The sequence below is a fragment of the Emydura macquarii genome, unplaced genomic scaffold (genome assembly GCF_026122565.2).
Source record: "Emydura macquarii macquarii isolate MOO-44397 ecotype Brisbane River unplaced genomic scaffold, CSIRO-AGI_Emac_v2 contig_2205, whole genome shotgun sequence".
NCBI classification, from domain to species: domain Eukaryota; kingdom Metazoa; phylum Chordata; order Testudines; family Chelidae; genus Emydura; species Emydura macquarii.
In genome coordinates this window covers 28,370,162-28,393,605 of record NW_027132342.1, presented here as the reverse complement: position 1 = coordinate 28,393,605, position 23,444 = coordinate 28,370,162, and the positions used below count along the sequence as shown (strand labels likewise).

General features: G+C 38.4%; 1 protein-coding gene across 1 annotated transcript in view; it reads right to left on the bottom strand.

Annotated features, from left to right (window-relative positions):
• Positions 1-289: 289 nt before the first annotated feature.
• Positions 290-23,444, bottom strand: part of DCN (decorin) — a 43,142-nt gene continuing 19,987 nt past the window's right edge. Inside the window, exons 3-8 of the mRNA XM_067559833.1 lie at positions 19,144-19,256; positions 11,400-11,613; positions 11,070-11,183; positions 9,711-9,804; positions 4,450-4,588; positions 290-1,851 (exon numbers count right to left, since the gene is read on the bottom strand). Coding sequence (XP_067415934.1) covers positions 1,657-1,851; positions 4,450-4,588; positions 9,711-9,804; positions 11,070-11,183; positions 11,400-11,613; positions 19,144-19,256 — 869 coding nt within the window. The 3' untranslated portion in view covers positions 290-1,656. The remainder of the gene's footprint in view (positions 1,852-4,449; positions 4,589-9,710; positions 9,805-11,069; positions 11,184-11,399; positions 11,614-19,143; positions 19,257-23,444) is intronic.

The window sequence follows — 23,444 nt, the reverse complement described above, 5'->3', positions numbered from 1 at the left end:
ATTAGGGGTCATTATCATTTTAATAGCTACAGTAGTGACTGCTACAAAAAGAACATTTTCTTTTTCATGAAAATAAATGTATAGAAGTCTGCTGTGTAGGAAAGTGGTTTATTTGTTTAGTTTTCTAATTTCTTTGGGGAATAAGAGACATTTCATATAATTTGAGCTCATTTTAGCTGTCACTGTGTATAGAAGATATTTATTTTTATGGACACATCCAGGATTATAATTCTGACAATTTATCTATTTTGATTACATAACCTACATAATAAAGACGAGGAATTTGGAGTTTGCCTGTATTACAGCATTCTTTAATATGAAAGACATACAAGTTTTACAAATTGAAAAGATTGACTTTTGGAGAATTAAGTGGCCTCAGAAGGTTTTTTTTTTTTAACATGACAGTTGGAATGAGTATAAAAAAAAAAAATGTGTAGACAATGGAAGTAGAAATGTGCAGCCTTTCTTTGCCATGCCTACCACCCTCTCATAGCAAGTGGAGAACCCAAATGCATGGATTGCTTGCAAACCATTCTTAGAAGAAGGGATTTCAAAGAATGATGTCCCAGTTCTGGCCAGTTGGTGCTTCTAGTGAATTAATCTAATTCCCAGAAGTATCTGATATTCCAATCCCATGAATACCTCCATTTCTTCAGACAGGCAGGCTGCATATCTCTACTTGACTTTTTTTTTTTTTTTTTTTTTTTTAAATAGTTTAAAAACTGACAAGAATGAAGAGAGTCAACGAATGTACAATACAGAATCAGTGAAGAATGTTGAAGGTTTTAGTTTTTAACTCTATAAATGGATTAATATAGACGGCTAAATCATAATTACCTCACTCTCACGAGTAGGCCCAGTGAAGACAATGAGACTGCTCATGTGACTAAAGTGAGCTAGATTCACCCCAAAGAACATCAATCATTATGACCCAGAAGTAGCGAAGAACAGGAATATATGACAAATGTCTTGTACTAAAAATTATTTATTTTTTTAGACCAACAAAATTGTTTGCTAACCTTGACTAGACTTGCTCAGGTAGACTTGTAAACACTTAAAAAAGGAAATATGTATACAATATGAGTTTGTTTTATTTTTTTACCAAAATAATGACATTAGTAACCATTTATATCGCCTTTGCTAAATAGATACATTCAGAATTAGCTTTAAACATGTTATAGTGGATATTTTTAAACCTCCAGGGCTTGATTTACGTTTAAAGGGTTAACTGTGCCCAAGAATAAAAAATAGTCTCATTTCCTTTTTACTCTACCAATTTCCATGATTGGCTATAAAAACAAAAAGCCCAGCAACCCTCAATCATTATCATTTGCTTTTAATATCAAAAGCTTGACAAATATTTACCCCAAATCTCATATACAGTGGAATCTGAAAACCTGTAGTGTTCGGCTAACTGGCAGAAAGCATGCTGACAATGAAGGCTGAAATAAGTCAAAATAAAGTACAGCTGGCAATTCTTTTGATTGTGTTTTTGTCTTGTACATGTGTAAAGAATCATTTATTTTCCATCAGTGGGTGATATCCATTCAGTGAAGTTTCCAGTACTTGGCTTTAATTTTTAGCAACAATTTTTAAACAGGCTTATGACAACAGGTATTTGTAGCTGAAATACAACTGAGCCCCATCTCTGTGGACCTATTTGTAATTTCCAAGCTGTATTGCAGAACGTTCATAGACGCATCGGAAAGTAGATGGCTGGATTTCCCAGTATTGCACAGGGTTGCTAAAAAGACTCACACCTGAATAGGAAGCCTTTTTGGTGTTGTATCCAGGAGGACAAAAGTCGCTGGGGCCAACAGAAGCAATTTTATTGTTGTGAAGGTAGACCACCTGAAATGTATACAATTGTTGAAGTGAGAAATTAAGCTAATATGGCAAAGTGCATAACTAATCTGGATAATTTAGAAAGTCAGCAACCATTGTACAGTACATCACAGCATAGTAATCTATCTGCTCTTACAAATATAGTCTCAGTTGGTAGTTCCTGCTTTTTTTTTCTTGCGCTACTTAAGAATGTGACTGAATTTTGCCATGGCTAATAACTTTTGAAGAGCGTGCAAATAAAGCTGTGCTGCTTCTAATCTAACTGCACGTGCCATACTTCAAGGAGGTATTTGGGATTGCTCATGTGCTTGAAGTTGGGCTTGTGCTTAAGTACCTTGCTGAATAAGAGATGACAACACAAAAAACTAAAGCAAAACAATAGCTCTGTGATATAATCATTATTGATTATACACATTTTTTTTCAATAATATAAAGTAAGAATTCCTTTGGCCAACATATTTGTTACGAAAGTGGATAAGCACAGATCTACAGACTGTGTGTGTGTGTGTGTGTGTGTGTGTGTGTGTGTGTGTGTGTGTGTGTGTGTTTTAAAGTGAATATAGACAGTTTTCTATTTGGTCTTTTGCTTCAATATAGCGAATATCATCAACATTGTGATAATATTAACTCTTGCCAAGAGCATCTGTAAAGTACAGCATGGGCACTCTTCTTCCACCGGTGTCTGCAGCATATAATTCCATTATTTATGACAGATGTTATATGCTTTAGTCAGGCATAGGGTTGCCAATTTTGGCTGTACATATTCTAGAGGTTTCATCACATGATGTAATCTTTCATTAAAGATTAATCTTTAATTCCTGGAGATTCCAAGACAATCCTGGACAATTGGCAACCCTAGCATGATGATTTGTTTGCCTTGTACAAGGCACATATAGCTGGGGTTCAGAATAACTCATTTGGATATGGAGGGTCAAAATACATGAGGGTGATAGTATAGTGCTTGTATTTTTATTGGCATTATTTTAGGAATTGAGTTATTTTATGGGTGGTGAAGCAACTATTATATACGTCATCCCAAATAAGTGCTGATAAACCCCCTATACTTTGTCACACCATCATGTATTTTGTAAATGGTCAAATTTTACAGGAAAAAAAAAAACTGTTAGAAACTTTTGTAAATATAACTCTCTAAGAAGGGCTATTTTTTGTTTCTCTCCAAGTGTAATGCCTTAGTTATACTGAGTCCAACTGTATGGTGTTCAGATGGAGCCATAAACCCCTCTAAAGAGGACCTCTGGCTTGGAATGTCACAATTTTAAAGTTTGATATCTTCAGGATTTTCCAGAGTTACATGCAAGTGCTGTTTCCCATCTAGGGAATCTTTCCTTTCCAGTCATCTAAAGTTTGTGTGTGAAATCCTAACCCCACTGATGTCAATAGAAATGTTTTCATTGATTTCAATGGGGCCAGGTTTTCATGCCATATTTCTATCCCGTTAGGCTTAGAAGATATTTGATCTTAAGCATGTTACTGGTGTGGAACTGAATATGGACTGTTCTTGGCCTCAGGAAGGTGTAATTTTGTGAGAGACCAAGGCAAACTTTTCTGGGACAGTTTGAAAAAAAAGGTGGCTGTCTAAAGTTGCTGAAAGGTTTTGAATCTGAAAAGAAATCTTGGGAAGATAATTTGCAAAGAGCAGCCAAATGTGCATGATAAATTTATCAAATGTATTTTCTCCATTGCACATACACTTATGGGACTATGTACCTCCATGTCCATACATTAAAAAACAGAATTGTCAGTCCTCTAATATGCTGTGCTTTCTTTTACATGTCAGCCTATATTCAATGGTGAAGTCAATTACTGCCAAATAGTGGCTATGAGACTTGCATCAAGTCACAGTTCGGGAACACAAATGAAAAAGAGAGGATGTCCATTACTGTGTATTGCTCAGAGATCAATAGTAATGGAATTGTTTTTCAGTCCCTTTCAATTATAACACATCTGAGTTCTGTAGCAAGGAGGCATGACCTCCCTCAGAAATGGACAGGGAGGGGCCATGGCATGCATCCTGGAGGGTGGAACCCGGAAAACCAGAAGCAGAGAAGTGGGACCAGAAGGAGAGGCAAAAAAAGCCAAGCCCTGCAACTCAGTTAGGCAGGAGCTGCCAGGGGAGACAGATGCATCCCGCTTGCTGTGGGAGCTCAAAGAGGATCCCAGCCCTACCGAGGATTTGCCAGAGCTGCTAGAGCTGCCGGATGATTGTGATGCCGGGGAGCTGTTTGGGCTGCTGCTGGCTTTCTACCCCAGGGACTCAGAGGACACTCCCAACACTGAAGTACCAAGGGAAGGCGTCATTTGAAGAAGCTCAGGGAAACCAAACCACAGCTTGGTTGAGTGTTGGCCTGATACTAAGTCAGCATGTTTCAGGTAGATCCCCACTGACCAAGTGGACCACTCCGCCACTGATAAGGCCCTGGGCCAGAGCCCCTAACTATTTTCTGCCCCACCCTGCCTGAGGGCTCGGGTTCTTAGACTGCAGCTAGTTCCCCCCTTTGAGATAACCTTTACAGGTGTGTGACAGCGAGAGACAGACAGGAAGGGGCAACCATGTTCTCTTACATTTCATAAACTATACTTTACCTGGATGTATTTATGTTCAGCCAGCCCTCCAGGCACTTTGATAAGTTCATTGTTATCCAAGTGGAGCTCTTTCAGATGAGGTACATTGGCAAGAGAGGCATTATCAACAGCATTGATACTGTTGAAACTGAGACCCAATCTGCAAAAGGAAATGACACTGGGTAAACATTAGCAAAACAACCACCTTTCACAGATGATTGATTGTTCATGGTGTTGCAGTCCCTCACGGTAGGTGTGAAGAACACAAAATGGGGCATGGGGGCCACAGGAATTATTAATGGGATACAGAATCACAAGGCCACAATATGATTGGATGAGCAGGAAATTCCATGACTTAAGCTACCAGAATTATCATTGCATAATTCAATTTGTTTCCATTTCACCTAATATTTCTGAGTTACTTGCTTACTATTGGTACAGCGTGTATTTGTGTATATACTCAAACCTACTTTATGCACCAGACTATCAAAATAGACTTCCTAAAATGCACCTTTCATGACAGATGGAATATTGAGGCTCCAGACAGTAAATTCTCTTTTTATTTATGTGACCACATTAGTGTATCTGAGTGTCTCGGAAACATGTATCAGTTTATCCTGACAGCATCCCTGGAGATACAGATGTATTTATATCATTTTACAGATGGGGAACTCACAGAAAGATTTAATGACCTGCCCAGCAAAACACAAGAATTGTTTCAGAGCTGGGAAATGAACACAAATATCCCAAGTTGCAGCCAATGGCTGTAATCACAAAACTGTCCTTCCTTTTTATAATATGCAGATTCTTGATTTATTGGCACAATTTGTTTAGTCCCTCTTGATAATCTGGTACTATGTGTATTTGCATATTGTTGCCCTTCAGGTCTGAAATCACTAAAATTTGTGAGTTTCCTTCTAGAGGAGTGGGTAATTCAAGTTAAAATAGTTTGTTCTTCAGCTGGAATTTTATCCTGTAAAAAAAAATCTGTTGTAGTACTCCTAGTAGGGAGGAGTCTGCTTTATCCTTTAACCTAAAGCATTGCTTTTTAATTTTCAGGAAAAAAATATTAGTTGTGGAAATTCTTAACTATACATCTCTGAGAAATAGCCCAAGAATTTTGTAGATGTAATCAGAACTTCTAAAATAGTACAATTTACTATTGATGAAGACCACTAGAAAATGGTTGGTTCACAACAATCTGCAATGGTAATGCTGTGTAGTTTTATGCTTGGTACAGAAGCCAGATTCTGATATGCAACTACACAATGGAAAACAACTGTTAGGCTTTATAGCCATAAAGAAGTTCCCAGGACTGATGCCAAGCAAGAGAAGAACTCCTGGTGTGCAGTGTCTTTATTAAAATAAACGTTCAAAGAAAGCGTAATGTTAACATCTAGTAAAACTCACTATTTGTAAACAATAATCAAAATTACTACAACTTTGCAAAACTATTAAAGGTCTGATCCAAGGCCCATTGAAGTCTACCACTAACATCAATGGACTTCAGATTAAGCACTAAATAACTGACCTTAATGCAATTCAAAATAGCCATTTGCTTTACTAGTATCTTGGTATGTATCAAATCCTCAGAACTTCACTTAACTTCTTATTTAAACAAAGGTCCCAATTACTGTAGTGCATAAAAACTAAGTAAAGACTTCAGGATTTCATTCCATGTAATTAGCTTGGCCTGGAAAGCAAATAACTTACTGGAGTTTTTTTTAGAAAATGTTGGCAGTATGTATTAGATAGGAAGTTTGGGAAAGTGTCAAAATATGGTCATTTTTGGCAAAAACTTGTACAAATTCTTAATGAACATATAATTTGGATACAAATGCCAGTATCTAAGCAGATGTGTCTGACCTAAAGAGAATTCCATGGGAACAGCAAAATTGGCTTTTATTTTTGTCTACTGACAAAGATGAAAAAGTGGCATACCATAGTTTGAGTGTTAGAATAGAGTATGGTTTTAATCTTTTTTTTTTTTTTTTTTTTTTTCTTCCCCCTGTAGGGATAGAAAGGGAGGAAGTTGGGAAATGGTTCTTACATATTAAACTGACATGCATATAATAGCTTTTTATATTTGTAAATGTTTTACAGATGTTTTAGCTGTATTCATCGTATCACTGAATAACCTGTGAACACTAACAAAGAAACAATATATAAAATAGAAATGAACGTTTACATTGTAATTCTAAAGGAAGTGTTCAGCTTCTTTAGTCTCTAATCCCTTTACTGTTCCTTTTCCATGTTGCTGTCATATGGACTTTAACAAATATCACAAATCTGAAAATTAGCATTTAGGGCCAGATTCAGCTTCCATTGTATGCAATGGGAGACTTCTCATTGACTTTAATGGGAGATAGCCCTTAGTACTGCCATGCATGCTTGCACTCTCCTGTGGCATTCCATACTATATACATTCTACAGAATCATCGTCCAGTTAGAGTTCTTTTTGTTGTAGGAGACTGAAAAGTAAACTTAAAAAAAATATTGCTGTCCTGCTACTAGTCAAGGATTCACCACAGAGTAAACAGTGGAACTAGGAAGAGTCATCACACTGAACAGTTCCCATATTAAAATGTCCTAACACAGATGTACACTGTTTCTGGCCTGTTTCTGAAATGTTAACTGCAGCTTAAGGAAGCTATTAAACTATTTAACCATTACATGTTCCAGCAGAAGAGAAATCAAATTCTAGGCTAACTGGGTGGCTACAATATAATACCTACATTTTTATTTATTCACTTAAATGAAAGTGGCTCCGTTTTTTGGGGGGCTGGTTTTTTTTGGCACTTGTATTTTAGTCAACACACCCATGGGGGTCTGCTCCTCCTCCTCTCCTTCTAGTGGTCCTACTTTCTCTCCTCTTCAGCCTTCCTCTTTCTGCCCCATCCCCACTGATCTAATCCATGATTAATCTAAATTTCAAACAGGGTTGCTGGAGCCTCATGGTCTGATGATTCTCCAGTGTGCTGGAGCATTGTGCTAAATTCAGACTATCTTCTTCCCCAAGCAGATTTCATCTAGAACCCCAGAAAAAAACTGTGACATCTGCTCTCTACAAGAGCTCCTCCTGCTGCCTGATTAAAGAAATGGTGGTGGCCTCTTCTCCATTTGTCCCATTGGCTAAAGCCATAATCACACCCATCAGAAGTAACCAGGTTAAAACAGTAGTTCCCCAGAATAAGGAGTTGGGAAAATGTAGTTCCTCTTCTGGGCCGAATTTGGTTGGAAATATTTGGATAGCTGAATTGGGCTGGGGAAGAAAGGGGAACGCCAGGACCTACCCATCTATGTAAAATATTAGGGTTTTTGTTTTGGTGTTTTTTGAAGGGTTTTGAAATAATTTCTATAAAGGTTGTTACAAAACCCACTAACTTTAAACTAAAAGGTTATAGTTAAAAGTATTGCCTCCTGGTTCTTAATTCATAAGTACTGGTATTTTTCTTACATGCTTACAGAAAATTCAAGAGCCTTCCAGATAAGGCCTCAGAACATTTTGTATGTCTCTCTGAATGAAGGTGAATCTGTGATAACATATCATGCAGAAATGAGCAGAAGATTGAACATTTTCATTACTGAGATGTTTTGTTTGGATTTCATAAGCCCCCAAAAGCTTTTCCAAGAAACTGATTACAGGAAAGAATAAAGGAACTACACATCTAAAATAGCCAAGAAACTTCAGTTATATTTACTTTAGTACATTTAATTCCAAACCAAACTATTGTAAATAGTGCTATATTCAGCTCCTGTTAGTTTCTAATATGTTTTCCATCTGTCTGTCTTCTCTGCCTGCATTCTGCCACTCAGATGAATGATAGATATGTAAGTATCTCAATAACAAAATAGGCCTTGATAAATAAACATTTGTCTTCATAAAACATTATAAAGTATCATAATCTCATAACTTCCAAAGCCCCAGTTTGATAAATATCACTTATTACTGGCCCATATTATTCTCTGATGGGATAGTTAATGAAAGGTAAGCCATGGATAATTCTACTGGTTTATTAGCATCCTTGATTAAAGCACTGGACAACTCCCTATATTTTCCTGCAGCTAGAGGAACTCCAAAATATGATTATTCAGAAGCAAAAGAACACCTTCCTGCACAGAATATGATTCTTTTGCATTGAGTTGTTGACCCAGAGCAATGCAAGATTTACCTCTTTCTGGACAATGGGGGAACCAATTTCACAACCCCCCCACCCCCCGCCTGCATCAATATGAGAGGTCACAGGGCCTGACTCTGCTGGCTTTGTATAGTCAGTTACACCAGTATAAAGCCAGTATAGAGTTGGAGTAAAGTGCTACCAAACCATAAGTATAGCATTTTACACCTACATTGCACTCAGTTTGTCTCACAAATCAGTGAGAATCAGATGCACTACCTTTATTCAAAATATTGCACATGATTTTTCAATTGGTTCACCAAGTCATTGTCCAAGCATGTATTTTTGCACATCTGACTACTGTCCGGTTCTTCTTACACCTTCCTCTGAAACACGTGGTGCAAGCCACTATCTGAGACAGGCTACTGGCCTAGATGAACGATGGGTTTGATCTAGTCTGGTAATTCCTATGTTCCTATCTATTTCTCTCCTCCTATTTTAGGCCTCAATTCAGCAAAGCATTGATGTACATATGTAAGTGCTTTGCTGAATTGTAGTATTAATCCTTAGTAGACATTTTTGCAAACATATCACATTACTGGATTTCCTAAATTTCCAAAGGTTCCTTTTTTTTTTTTCCCCCATCCTCAAATTTGAGAGCATTTCCTGAAACAAGCTATTGCTATGTCTGTTGAACATTCATTCCAAGGAAACAATTGTTTTTGCCTGGTAAATTCCTTGGTATTCAAAAAAGATGTTTGAGTTGCTCAGTGCCTAGGTCCCTCTGTTCTCACTAAGGCTTGTCTATCTGGTGTGGTAATGCACATGATGGGGTGTGATTTCTAAAGCACACTAATATGTTCCACATTTATTGGCCCATGTAGACGCTGCTGGTGCATACTAAAAGTTCCCTAATGCACACCATCAGGGTCTATACGGGCCAATTAGCACACAACATGTTAGTGTGCTTTAGAAATCTTTCTCCCTTAGTGGGCATTGCCACGCTGTGTAGACAGGCCCTAACATTTCATGCTAAATTGTTCAGCACATCTCAAGCTAAAAGATTATCACAACTTCTTAACTAGAGAGTGATTTCTTCCTACTGTGTGTACTATGGCTATTGTTTTTACATAATACTTGTAAGTTATGTGAAAACATCATTACTTAGCCAAGTTGTTCAGTCCAGCTAGACTATCAGAATCAATTTTGGTGATCTTGTTGCCATCAAGATGAAGCTCCGTAAGGGATGGAGGAAGGCCTGAAATACAAGACATCCCAAAAATGTTTTCAATAGAACTAGTACATTAAAGACAATCAGTTCTATTATGCCCCCTTTATATTGCTAGAGTGGTGTAAATGGCTCTTAGCATAATTAAGATCAGACCTATTAATTGCAGAACAGGGACACATCATCAGAGAAGAGTCCAGAATCTTGCAACTTGCACTTTGAAAAAGTATTTGTTTTAAACATTAAGACAAACTTTCACAATGAGGAGAACATGAAAAGAGAGGATTTTCAAATAACAGTTCACTTTGAATGAAATGTGCCCCTGTGCTGAGGGCCAGCATTCACCAACTAAATCCTACATAAGTCTTTAAAACAGCTGAAATGGGACTCTGCACAGAAATGAATTTCAGCCTATTCACACTGAGTTGTGCAGGTATTAAATTTGGGCCCAGATGTCTTTGATAATTAGCACTAGTAGCAAAAAAATTAATTCAGAAATGAAAAATACTTGGTTTTTTTTGTGTAGAGCATATTTGAATATGAATCTTAGTGCGCAAATCCCATTGATCAAAGAAAAAAAGACAGGACTCAATATTTTAACTATCATAGGTCCTCAGGCAGTATATACAAAACAACAGCCATAATAGAAAATGAGGAGGAGAATAATACTAAATAAAAAACTTCTGGTGTTAACTTTCTGAAATTTGGTACATTTTCAAAACAGTTTGCTGGACAAAATAATATATCTATCATTATTTCCTGCAGTTTGGAGCCATTTTGTATATTTAAAAATCCTTTTTGCATAGGTTATACTAGAGATCTTTTACTATAATTTACAATGATTATTCAAAAAATCACAAATGTTTCCATTTTGCAGATGAATGATACTTTGACCTGGAAGCTCACATTCTCACACACAGGCCTGATTCTCATCTCATTTACACGGATTTTACACCAGTCTAATTCCCTTGATGTCAATAGAGTTACTCATGATTTACACCAGTGTACTTTCACTTAGAATCAGGCCAACAAACATTTGTCCCATCTTATCTCTCAGCTGGAAGAAAGCCCAAATAAACTGGTTTACCTTAGTAACTGAACCTCTTGTAGAGTTCTATTAATGGAATATTAAATTGCACAACCCTTATACTAGCCCATTCAAGATATGGATGTACCCAGATTTGACTCAAAAGGCTCCTTTTGACTTCTGGTGGAATTTGACCATGGCTTCGAAGTCTTACTGATCAGTGTATTTCAGATACCTGAATCTCCAAAATCCTCATAGCTGTTCTTACCTCTGGGGATACTAGTAATGTTGGTATCTGAAATACGGATATAGGAGAGCTTCTTCATCCCTTGAAAGGCTCCATTTTCTACCCCTGAGCTCTTGAGTGGGTTGGTGCCTAGTTCTGAAAACAAAACATGTTTGAACTGTACAGTAGTTTACATTTATAAGTATTAAACAACAGAGCATTTTTTCCTTCTATGAATCGCAGCTAATTTGGCCAATGGCTGTAGACTATGAAGACACTTCTTGGCTTACCTGTGTAAAAGTACAGTGGGTTAAGAATAACACCTAGAAAATATATACTGCATCATTTGTTACTTTGGCAAAAATCTCATACCTACGACAATCAGATTGTTCAGTCCATTAAAGACAACTTTCCTCAGCTTAGTGATGTCATTTTCATGGACACGTAGCTCCTGCAGACTTTTGGGCATGTTATCTGGAAGTTCCTTCAGGTTATTCTTGGAGAGGTAAAGTCTCTCCAGTTTCTTCAGTGGAGCAAAGGCTGCAGGGTTGATCTTGCTTATTTTATTGTTCACAAGAATCAATGCCTGTGAAGTAATAACGCAGGAGATTTTGTTACTTCCACTGTGGGCATAACTTTAGGGTGAAGTTGCAAGAAGACTAAATAATTCCGAAAAAACACTGGTTCACTGTTTTAGCTGTGTTGAAATGCAATGCAGAAATAAAAAAAAATTAGAATAGCACAAATCAGCAAATGATAAACAAATAACTACAAAAATACCTACAAAACAACTTATGGCCAAATCCTGCTCTCCGGTGTATATGCATCTCCTATTGCAGTCCATAAAAATCACATCTACCACTGAGGATAAAATATAACTCTTTCATTTGACACCAGTGGAGAAGAGTTAACTCACATAAACATAACTGCATCACCACCTCAGTCTCCGTAATAACAATGGGCCAAGTAACATAGAACTCCTTCTGTGTGCTGGGAATAGGAGAAGGGATAATTTGCGACACCTATTTTGAGCTACAGCATTCTGCCTCTACCACCTTGAAGTGAGCCAACTCTCCCCACACTCTACCCAGTTTCTCCAAGGAAGAAAATCTGTGATGACTGCATAAGGCAAAGACACAAACTAGCCTAATAATAATGTATAAGATTATAAGTATCCTTTGGGTCTTCTAGTCTGTACTTGCTAGATTTTTGTCTGACTCAAATCACATAGGGTATCTTTCGAAGTCAATGGGATTACTCAGATGAGTAAGGACGACTCACTTTAGTAACAAGTGGAAGGATCAAGATTTTGCTTTGTAAATCCCACAGTTCAGGGATCATATCTTAATTTGTAACCTCTGCAGCACTGATCACGCTATTGGTGGTTAACAAACAATAATGTAATAAATAGACTGGAAGTTCCTATGCTAATCATTAATGTAAGAACTGTACTAAATTGAAGGAAAGGAGTGTTATATATTACAGTGAATTCACATGAGGCTCCTTCCATCTTTTCACAGTTTATTTTTGCACCTCGCAGAGTGTTATGACTCTTGAGGCTAAATGAATCAATGGCTGTACAATGCCTTGAGAGTACTGGATAAAAAGTGTGATGTACACGTAAAGTATCATTATTTGTTATTTTTATTAGCAGAGCACAGTTCTATGGCATTCTTGGTCACTTACTGCACCATATTACTTGCAGGAATGGAAAAAAACAGATGCCTTCACTCTACATGTTTTGATGGCCCACATATTTTGGTCCCATTCCAACGTATTTCTAACCAATTCTTAATCCTCCCATAATTAAACTTCTGTCAGCTACCAATATATCTAATGGAAAAAAACAGAACGTTTAAGTCTTTCATCAATCAGTTAGGCAATAAATAAGTGCCAGAAAGTATATAAGTTTCTGTGGTTGCAGCCTCGTCTGAGTGAAAATTGAAAGGTTAAAAGGAGAAAAGTGGAATGATAGTTTTGAATGGTGTGCATGTGTGTGCTGTATATTTTTCCCTAATGTATTCCCCTTTCAATTCACCCTAAGTAAAACAAGTAGTATGTTTTGCAGATGGCTCTGCAAAGTACACACATAGCTGGATATATCTGCTTTTAATTTTGTATACCAGCCAGCAGCAACCAGATTGTGAGGAGGAGGTCACTCACAGTTCAACAGACTAGTTCCCGGACAATAAAATAAGTCTCTCCCAAACTAAGTTTAATGGTCATATGGAAGATATGGTTATAATTCTCACTTACTCTCTTGACAGTGATAAGTCATAAGAACTGCAACTAGAACAGGCCAATGGTCCATCTAATGCGGTGACCTTTCTCTGAAAATAACCAGTGTCGCAATTTCGGGAGGAAGCTGTAAATCCCTTCCTCAACATAATGTAGCTAACTGCACAATACTAGCAAATGGGGAACAATAGTTCTTGACACCAGCTAGAGGTGAATGTTATGCCCTGAATCATGAGGATTTAATGTCCTTTATCATTTTTAATATAACCAGAGTAACTACAGGTTATTGTTAGTAATGTACAGTAAATCCATAGTATACACATGTGTGCACACACATCTCCACCCACCCACCCCAGAATGGGGAAAAGTGCAGAGAAGGGCAAGAAAAAAGATTGGGGTATGGAACAACTTCCATATGAGGAAAGATGAAAAAGACTGGGACTGTTCAGCTTAGAAAAAATGAGAGAGGGGGAATGTGATAGAGGGATATAAAATCATGAATGGTGCAGAGAAAGTGAAAGTGAATAAGGAAGTGTTATTGCTGTTTCACAATACACAAGAACTAGGGGTCACCTGATGAAATTAATCCACAGCACCTAAGTGATGTAGAAGCCTAACTCCCATTGACGTTCAGTGGAAATTAGGCTCCTAAGGCACACAAAGGCTAGGTTTACACTAGACACCACCGGTGGTGGTGTGTAGTGTACGTGTAGCTACATGCCGCAGTAAAAAGCAAGCTGAGTACAAACTGTGGTGTGAAGTACATGCCAGTGAAAGGCTCCAGCAGAGGGAAGGCAGTGTGGAATGGCTTCAGCCACTCCTTGCTGATGAATCCTTTCCCAGCTGACTTCCCGGGAAAGGTTCCAGCAATGGGGAGCTGTTGGAATTTTTCTCAGCTGCCTCCCCTCTGGCAGAGCCTTTCCCCATTGGGGGAAACTTTTCCTGTGGAGGGGAAAGGTTTTAGCAGTGGAGAGGCAGCAGGTGACTACCCTGCTAAAAATAGTGTATCTGGGGAGGCACAGACTGGGCAAGTAGAGAGCCACAGCGGGTATGTGCTCGAATACATACCCACACCCTTCAGGCATTGCTTTACTGTACTTGTTTAAGCTGTGCCTTATAGTCTACACTGCTGTTTAAACCCATGCAAGTGGGGCTGTGCATGGGTGTATACTATCAGTTACTGAAAGAAGGTCCAATGTAGATGTTCCCTTAGGTGCTTTTGAAAATTGTACTCGAAGTGTTACCTTACATTAGTGAGTAACATGTATTAACTAAAAATTTCATTAAAATATTTCTTTTAATCCAAGTCTGCTGCCTTTTAATTAAATTATATCCTTATCCGCTTCTTTATAATTCCCTGTTAGTGTGTCGGAGGTAGTTTTGCCTAGAATTAGACAGGCACAGGTTTATTATAGAGTTCTTTAACTCTATCCCATATCTTTTCTATCTAGTTGATATTACCAGAATCTCTACGGCCTCTGGAAGCAGAACTTTTAGTAATGTCTCTAGCCAAAATTGCTTTGGCCAAATCTTGTTCTGCTTACAAAAATTACGTGCTGAGTATGACAATGTTCTATTTGGGAAATTTCACAACATTCTGTTGGTTTTTGCACACTTTCACAAAATTTACTCAGTTTACAAATCAGGGTAGTTATAAAAAGGCACTTTTTTGCAACAATTAAGGTTGTGGGAAAGAAGATGGGTATTGTGGAAGGTATATACCATATCCCAGTGATTCTTACCTTTTCTATACAATGACGCTGCCTCCCATCTCATAGACTCATAGACATTAAGGCCAGAAGGGATCATCACGATCATCTATACTAGCCTCCTTCACATTGCAGGCCACAGAACCTCACCCACCCACTCCTATAATAGACCCATAAGCCCTGCTGAGGTCCTGACGTCGTCAAATCATGATTTAAAGACTAGCTAGTGCCTTCCATTTAACAATAAGGGAAGGGAAAGGTGGTCACCACCCCTTGACACCTGGGTCACCATCCCAATTTGAAAACTCCTGCCTTTGGCATTTATTTTACATTTTTTTCACTATGTACTGCAGCACAGGATCTGCAACAGAAGCTTCAGCATGTCCCTGGGACTAAGATACCAGTACATCACCTGGCAAAGGCAATAACCATGTGTTCTTCTCCACTTCACAATAATTCTATTATATATGGGACTCAGAAAAAAAGAAGTAATTAGCTTTGGAGTGGTAACATTTACTTTTCGCTGAATGTGAATCATATGGTTTACTGGTAACAAAAATTCAAAAAAACTAGTGGGAGTTTACGGGTCAGTGAAAACATGAAATGAAGGAGAAAAGCCCAGGGAAAACATCTGCAGGCAGTGCTAATGGGGAGGGAGATGGTGTCCAAACATACGCCACATGGGCCAACTAGCCCAAAAAAGAATCGACCTCACACTGGGGCGTTATATGCATATAGCTCAAAAACAACCACAAATGCACTCTGTTGTCGGTGGAGAACCAAAAATGCTAAAAGAGAAATGGGGACCCTTCAGGTTTCATGTCAAAGTGCTGAAAATGGCTGAGCCTGGTCTACTCTAGCCTAACACTGAGCCACTTGAAAGGAAAAAGAAAGGCAACAGCTTAGTGCAATTCTTGAACAGGGTTGTGGCATTGATGCTTATGTGAGACCTGTATGAGACCATCACTTTCTAATGCCACTCTGAAAGAAAGATAAATCTTAAACACACACATACAAGTTAAGAAAAAGTTGTTGCATACCATTATTTTTCCATAATGTCCAGTTTGAGCACTGGCTTGGTGTAAGCACAGGCTGTGAGTAGTGCAGAAAGGAGTCAGGAGTAGAGGAGAGAATAAAGGGGAATTAATACATCTTGGTATCATAGACTCCTCCAAGATAGAATTCTCTTTTCTCAAGCCCATTTAACTGTGGCCAACAGTATATAACAGTTCCCTATATAAGTCATAGAAAGTGTGTTTCCATCACCATCTTCCTTGTACATGTCCCTTTTCCCTTTTAGTGGGCCATGGTATGTGCAGGATGAAGTTTGGTCTTTCACTGCAGGCCCAGACTACCAACTAGGAAAGAAGGTAACATTATTCAGAAGTGGATAACAAATGAACATCCTTTTGAATTTATTATTTCCTTAGGGCCAAATTCTTATCCTGCCTTGACTTTATGTATGGGGATTTTCAAGTGCAAATAGGAAAATAAGGTCAATAGTTTCTGAGTCTGTGCACATGTGCAAATTTTACATGCAAACAAAATGGAGGCTGGATGGTGACAATCTGACTTTAACTATAACATATAAAGCCTTTCATTATTTCTTCTTTCTAGTGCTCAGCTAGAAGCAGATTGATTTCTTGTCCAATAGCAGTCTTCAACAGCAAGTGATGCTATTATCAGTGCTAATATAGATGTGTGGTGCAATCTCCAGTACTGGACTCAACAAACAAACAATTTTGAACGTCTGAACCATGTTTTTCTATATGTAGTCACAGCTAAATGTATCATTCAGAATGACCCTGTCCACTGAAACAAGAACTAAAACCCTAACCTAAAATGAGTAAAAACAGAGTATGTGGTCTCAGTTGAACTGACATGTAAACCTACAGCAACTCCCATGACTTCACTGGAGTTTCTCTGAATTCTCACGTTGGCCATTGAGAGCACAAATGATCCCATAAGGCTTTTTATTCTAAACTTCCATTTTCTCTGTTTTATGCATGATGGTGTAAATTACATTTATGCTCACTTTAAGGCCAAAGTGGTGTAAAGGAGCTTAAGTGTAAATGAGAATCAGTCCCTCCAACTTTTATAGTAAAGTTAATTTGTTTTCACAAAGCACAGATGTAGGACAAAGAGAATGGCTCAGCTATCCTATCTATTAGCAATGTTATGGAAAGTCAAATGTATTATTATTATTATTGTATTTATTATTTATTGGCACTATCATAATATCCAGGAACCCCAGTCCAGGACCAGGATCCCATTGTTCTAAGTGCTGTGTAAAACAGAACATTATTCTTATTCTTAAATATCTCTTAGGTCAGTGCATTGAACAAAAAACACTATATAAATGGAATAGATGCATGATGAAATGTTGGCCCCATAGAAGTCAATGGGAGTTTTGCCATTGATGTCAACAGAGCTAGGATTTTATCGTCAGTGTTTGTAGCTCCAAAGCAACAAGGCAGTGGTTAAGATGGTAGGAATACTTTTCACGTTTTGTAATGTCTTTTATCAAAATATGGACTAGCAAACTGCACGCACATGATGTGGCAACAATGTAGAAATTACCACCCCAGAGACTCTCTTACTTATTCAGTAGAATTAGGAGTGGACTGTAAAACGTTCTTCAAATTATAATCAGCCATGCGAAATGATGGTATGATATTATTCAGGGCAGTTTTTGCCTGTATTCTTATCTGTGTTAAATCTTTAATGAGCCATATACATTGGTGGCACATGACTCCTGACTTTGGGGAGTCTGGGTGGAGGGTACCAAAGCCTTGTCCCCATGCTCCACCTCCTCCCTGACAGTCCCACCCACACTTCAACCCAGACTCCACTCCCACTTGGGCCTCTCTCCCAAAGTACTCCCCCCCCCAACACATACACTGCTTGTGCCTCAGAGGAGAGGGCAGAGAGGCATGAGGGGTGGGAGGGGGATGGGATGAAGAGGTGCAAGTGGGGGGGAGGGGGCCAAATGGGAGCGAGGCCTGGGATGGAGTGGAGGTGGAGAGTGGGCAGGGCGAAGAGTCGGAGCAGGAATTTCTGATGGCGGCTGTTTGGTGAGGCTTAGCCTCCCCAAGACTATTATACCCTCCGCCTATAGCCACACCTTCTTAGGAAATTTCCTGACTTGATGAAACTATATTCACGCATGTACATTATATAATTAGATTTTTTTCAAGAAGGATTACAAAGTTCTCCTTTTTCATATTAATAGCTAGTTGTGAATATAAAAATAATTGAATTTAATGTAATTGTTAGTATTATTTTATGTAGTTTTCTGATGGTGTCCAGATGTGTTCTGGCGGGCTCTCAGAATTAAAAGGAAGCCATGACCCTTCCTTGAAGAACTTACAAATTAAATTAGACATGCTGTAACAAGGGGGAAACAAGAAAATAAAGATGGCTCTACAGGAAAACATAGGACACCAATTAGATGACAGAGTTATTCACTGGGGGTTAATGAACAGCATAAGGTATAACAAAGATGGTGGGTGAAATCCTGACCCTATTGATGCCAATGGGGCCAAGATTTTACCTAATGATTTTTTCTCTTTACTAATTGGATGTCTTAAATAGTTTATTGTATGTAAGCATCATGGCAGAAGTGTAAAAAAGAAGTAGGAAGAAAGAACTTGAATGACAAGAGGGAAGGGGTCTTGCAGAGCACTTCGGTAAGGCTTCGATCCAGCAGAACACATAAGCACATGTTTTGTGAGAAACATGAGTAGTCCCATAGGTGGTTGTGTGTAAGCATGGGGAAGCGGACAAATGGGGCATCAAGGCTGGCCTTGTGAGCAAAGCAGAGGAGATGAAGAACAACTTGAAAAGAAACTATGTTGGCTGAGCATGTGGAGAAAGAATTATGAAGGGCCTTGAGGCTAATGACAAAAAATTTAAAGTTAATGTTGTGAAGAAGGGGGAGCCAGTCGAGTTATTCAAAGAAGGATAGTGACATGATCAGACAAAGAATATGATCTTACCAGCAATACACTGAATAGGAAGCAAAGGGGGTATCGCTGCTTGATTGCACAGTCTGAGGGTGAAGTATATAAGATATAATGTTAAAATGTCTCAAGTTTCTTTCTCTAAATGACAACTCTAAAATGCGTCATCTCCCATTTTCAGCGATTGTCAATTCATTATTCACTTACATGGAGATCCTTTAAGTTCCTGAAATCCCCTTCCTTTATTTCAGTGATTTTGTTGTTCTGTAAATCTAGCAGAGTCGTGTCTGAGGGAAGATCCCGTGGCACTTTATCCAGGCCTGTGGAGGGAGAAGTGGATAAGCAATAAACTCCAAAAGCATTAACCAGCTGTAAGGAAGGGCCAAGATTTTTCTTGGCAACATTTAATTTTTCAGTAAACCAACCCTTTCAAGGATTCATCTTCTGAGAGGCTTTAAGAAGATTTTTCCTAAAGTTTTTCTGTCTCCATCCAGTGAAAAGGACCTGAGCTTTTTATTTTGTTAAACCAAAATACATTTATTAATATTTCCACTCCATCATTTCCTGGGAATTTTTCAAAGCTATAATTATCTACAGTGCAAAGGACTCCAATTTCACAAACCTTTTCTAATCCAGTTAATCATACTGGCTTCAGTGAATTGCTTGAAGAAGTAAGGTTAGCAGGATCAGGCCCTAGATTTCTATCTGTCATTTTCACTGTGCACATGGTTTCTATGAACGGAAACCATTCCTACCTCTTAGATTGTGCTGGGTTTTTAAAAGTAAAAATATGCTTAACTATAGTTACTTCAAGTAAATGAACTCTCCAATAAATGATAGATGGGCCTAATCCTGCCCCCACTCAAGTGAACGGAAAAACTCCACTTGATTTCAATGGGTGAAAAGATCATAACTTAACTACAGAAACTGTCAGTACAGTCAAAGTTTTCATTTTCACCTTTATCACTCCTACACACACACAGACTATCCAGGCTATTGAACTGACAATGATTGAACAAACTTGCAGTAAAGATGACAATATCACAACTCCACCTTCACAAACAAAACAAAAAGAAACTTTTTTTAAAAAACTGAAACTCCATCCAGGTTTTATGGAGAACAGATCTCTTGGTTTCACTATGCCAAAATACCAGGACGCAGAAATGCCAAAAAGAACATCAGACAATTTAAATTAAAGACTCTCTTTGGGACCATTTTTTGAACAGCTGATATGTAGCTCTGATGAAGTAATGGAAATGAAATTACTTAGTGTTAAATATTACAAGCTTTACCCAACTTTCCTTTTGTGCAATGACTTAGTCTGATGAAAAACTCACAACAGATATAAAGTAACTTATTTTCTATCGTAACTACTGAGCCTGATTTTAACAAAATGCAAAATATTGTACGAGACTGGCAGAGGTAATTTACAGATGTTAATAATGTCTATGTATGCACATCTAACAGAAGTAGAATTGTCTGAACTTGTTTTGGACAAATGTTCTATCAGAAATACTGTAAACTAATACAAAAATATACTTGAAATCTCTTCACAAAGGATATGAATTTTTTAGATGGATGATTTTAGTTTGACTCAGTCCTGAATTGTCTCTAAAACGTCATTCTGTTGGTATGTCTCCAATCTGTTGATAAATTCTGATTTTATGTTATTTGAAAATTGATGAAGAACAATTTTTCTTTTAATATTTTTCTTTTAAAATAAAAAAATGCTCTGCAATATCAAGCCCTGATGCTGTAAACACATAAGCACATGCATAAAGTTAGTCACATGCATAAATGTTTGGAAGTTTGGAGCGTGTGTTTCTACAATGAAATCCAGTTTCAGGTGAAAAGCCTTGTTTAAAATAGAGAGAGAGAGAGAGAGAGAGAGAGAAATAAATAGGGTGAATTATTTTGGTGAATTGTAGCAAACTGTCAACAGAGGCATTGCTTTGGGAATATATTTAATTGAGCTTTATAATAATTCCTGTCATTTTAAAATGTTTTTGTTTGCTAACTGCATACATTTCCAGCATTACCTGCCAAACTTTGGATAAGTGGCTATACCTGAAACCAAGGAGAAAGAGATAATTTATGTAACCATTGTGGAGACTTTATTCAGATATAGGGTAGGTCTACACTTGTGATGTTGTGTAGAGTACACACACTGCACGCCCGGCTAGCACGGGCATAAATAGCAGTGTAGATGGTGAGGCTGGGCTTTTGTGAGTAGAGTAGAGTAGAGTGCCTTACACACCTGAACCCTATAATGTACAGCCTCAGGTGTTCTATCTTCCTCTTTTAACTCTTGAATTAAGGCTGTGCAGAATTTCCACATCAGCCCTGGCTTGGGTTTGAGGTGTTTACAAATCTCAGTCCCAAAGTTCATGAAACATGAGCTAGTGATATAGAGTGGCCACCATTACAAAGATAATAGTTACCACAAATGATGGTATCTGAGATAGCACAGTTATTTCCTTAAACTTAAAACAACAAATTTTCCCTATTATTAGTTTAGGAAAATAAGCTGTGGTTATGCCACTCTCTGGCAACTGTGGAGACTGTTGATGGTGACCATCATAGTTGTCCTCCTCAACACCAACAAGAGCTGGGAATCCCTCATCCTGCAGATGCTCCTGTTAAAGGTGCCTTTTTATCTAACTTTTACTTCTAAACAAACATACAGGGTAGGGGTGTTTCATTTTCAGTCCCTCTGAATGAAAATGTCACAGTTATTTTCACAAATCCAGCATACACTGAACAATGGAGGGGGGTCACATAGCTGTGTACAGCATCCTTGTACTACAATGAATGTCCCTCACAAGATTAATTGCAAACTTTGGCCAAGATTTTCAAAAATAGATATCTGAAGGTAGGCTCCCAAACCCATATTTGGGGACATTAGGGGCCTGATTTTCAAAACTGTTGAGCACCTAGCAGTTTCCACGGGCCTCCATGGCAGCTGTTGGGTACTCAGCAACTTTGGAAATCAGGCTAGTTATTTTAGTATATAAATATGGATTTAAGGCACTTTGTGCACCTATTTTTTAAGCTGGGGCTTCTTTTAAGCTTACTATTTTAAAAGACACTGCTTTATATACCCAGGCTTGTTTGATCATTGCCAAACTGAAACATCCAATCCAAAGTTTTCAAATTTGGGCTTTTAACTTTAGGCCCTTAAATCCATCTGAAAGTTGCCTAATATTTGTTTAAACCTTTTTGGCTCTGATATTATTCAAAACTAATTAAAATATACATTTAATCAATTGAATCATAATTACATTAAATAATCTTAATTAAATTATTATCCAAAAGCTTTTGTACAATCAAGACATCCTGCTTGAGATGAATTATGAGTTCTACCTCCTGAGAACAATATGACTGGCTGTACCTGGCCCTTTTAATTGGGTTACCACATGGCCGGTATTTGACAGGCCTTTTTATGGATTTGCCAGTTGCCAGAAAAATAATTTAATCTGCTGAGAGGGAGGGTTATGTGGGTCTAAAAAGTTGCAGTATTATCACAATACACTTGCATATCTAATGTTAAAAGTTACTGGGTCGAGCTAAAGATGCTTAGACAGTGTTACCATTTCTGCAGCCTAAGTGGTAATAGGTGAAAGCTGTTAAAAATACAGCAGCTGTCTGCCCAAGAACATGAAAGTGCACTGCATTGTTGTGTGAGACAGAGTTTGTGTCATGTGAGAGTGAGGAGACGTGCAAGACATATTAAATAATGAAATATCCGGGCGGTGGTGTGAGTGACCCGACCACACCACTGAAAAAAAAAAAGCTCACATCAGAAACTGCCGGTTTAATGACAACTGTCTAAACTACAAACACTAGTTGGCAAAAAGCTGATGAACACCCATTTAGTATCAATGATGTTATCAATCTTCTTTATGTGTGTTATCTCTTTAGATACCATAAGTGTCTGTTGAGGGGGGGATTTGTGGAGTTGCCTTGTGGTTGAGAGTTGGGGTTGCTGCAGGCTTGCCTTGTGAGTGGGGTGGCGCCATATTTTTTGCATTTCAAAGATGGTAACCCTACCTTTGAGGCTCCCTGCTGGAGACCCCAGGTTCTTACCACACCCCACACCAGGGAAGGAGCGGTGAAGGTGGGTCATCCAGGCCTGCTAGAGAGGCTTCATAGAAGCAGACAATCAGAGCCCAGTAGGCTCATATAAAAGGAGCTGCAGGTGCTGTACATCTCAGTACCTGGCTGGGAAAAAAGGGGAGAGGAAGGGGAGTGTGCTTGTGCTTGTGCTTGTGCTTGTGCTTGTGCTTGTGCTAACTAGAGGACCTGAGAACTGTAACCATAAGGTAGTGGGTGAAAGGGAAGGAGCTATGTGGGAAAAGGCCCAGGCATAGCAGCGGGAGGCAGTGGTATGTGGCTGCTGTTTGTTTATAGGGTCTCTGGTTTGGGACTTGAAGTAGTGAAATGGCCTAATCCCTAAAAAGGGGGGCAAGGCTCCTTTAGAAGCCTGAGCACTGGGCTAAATTTAAAGG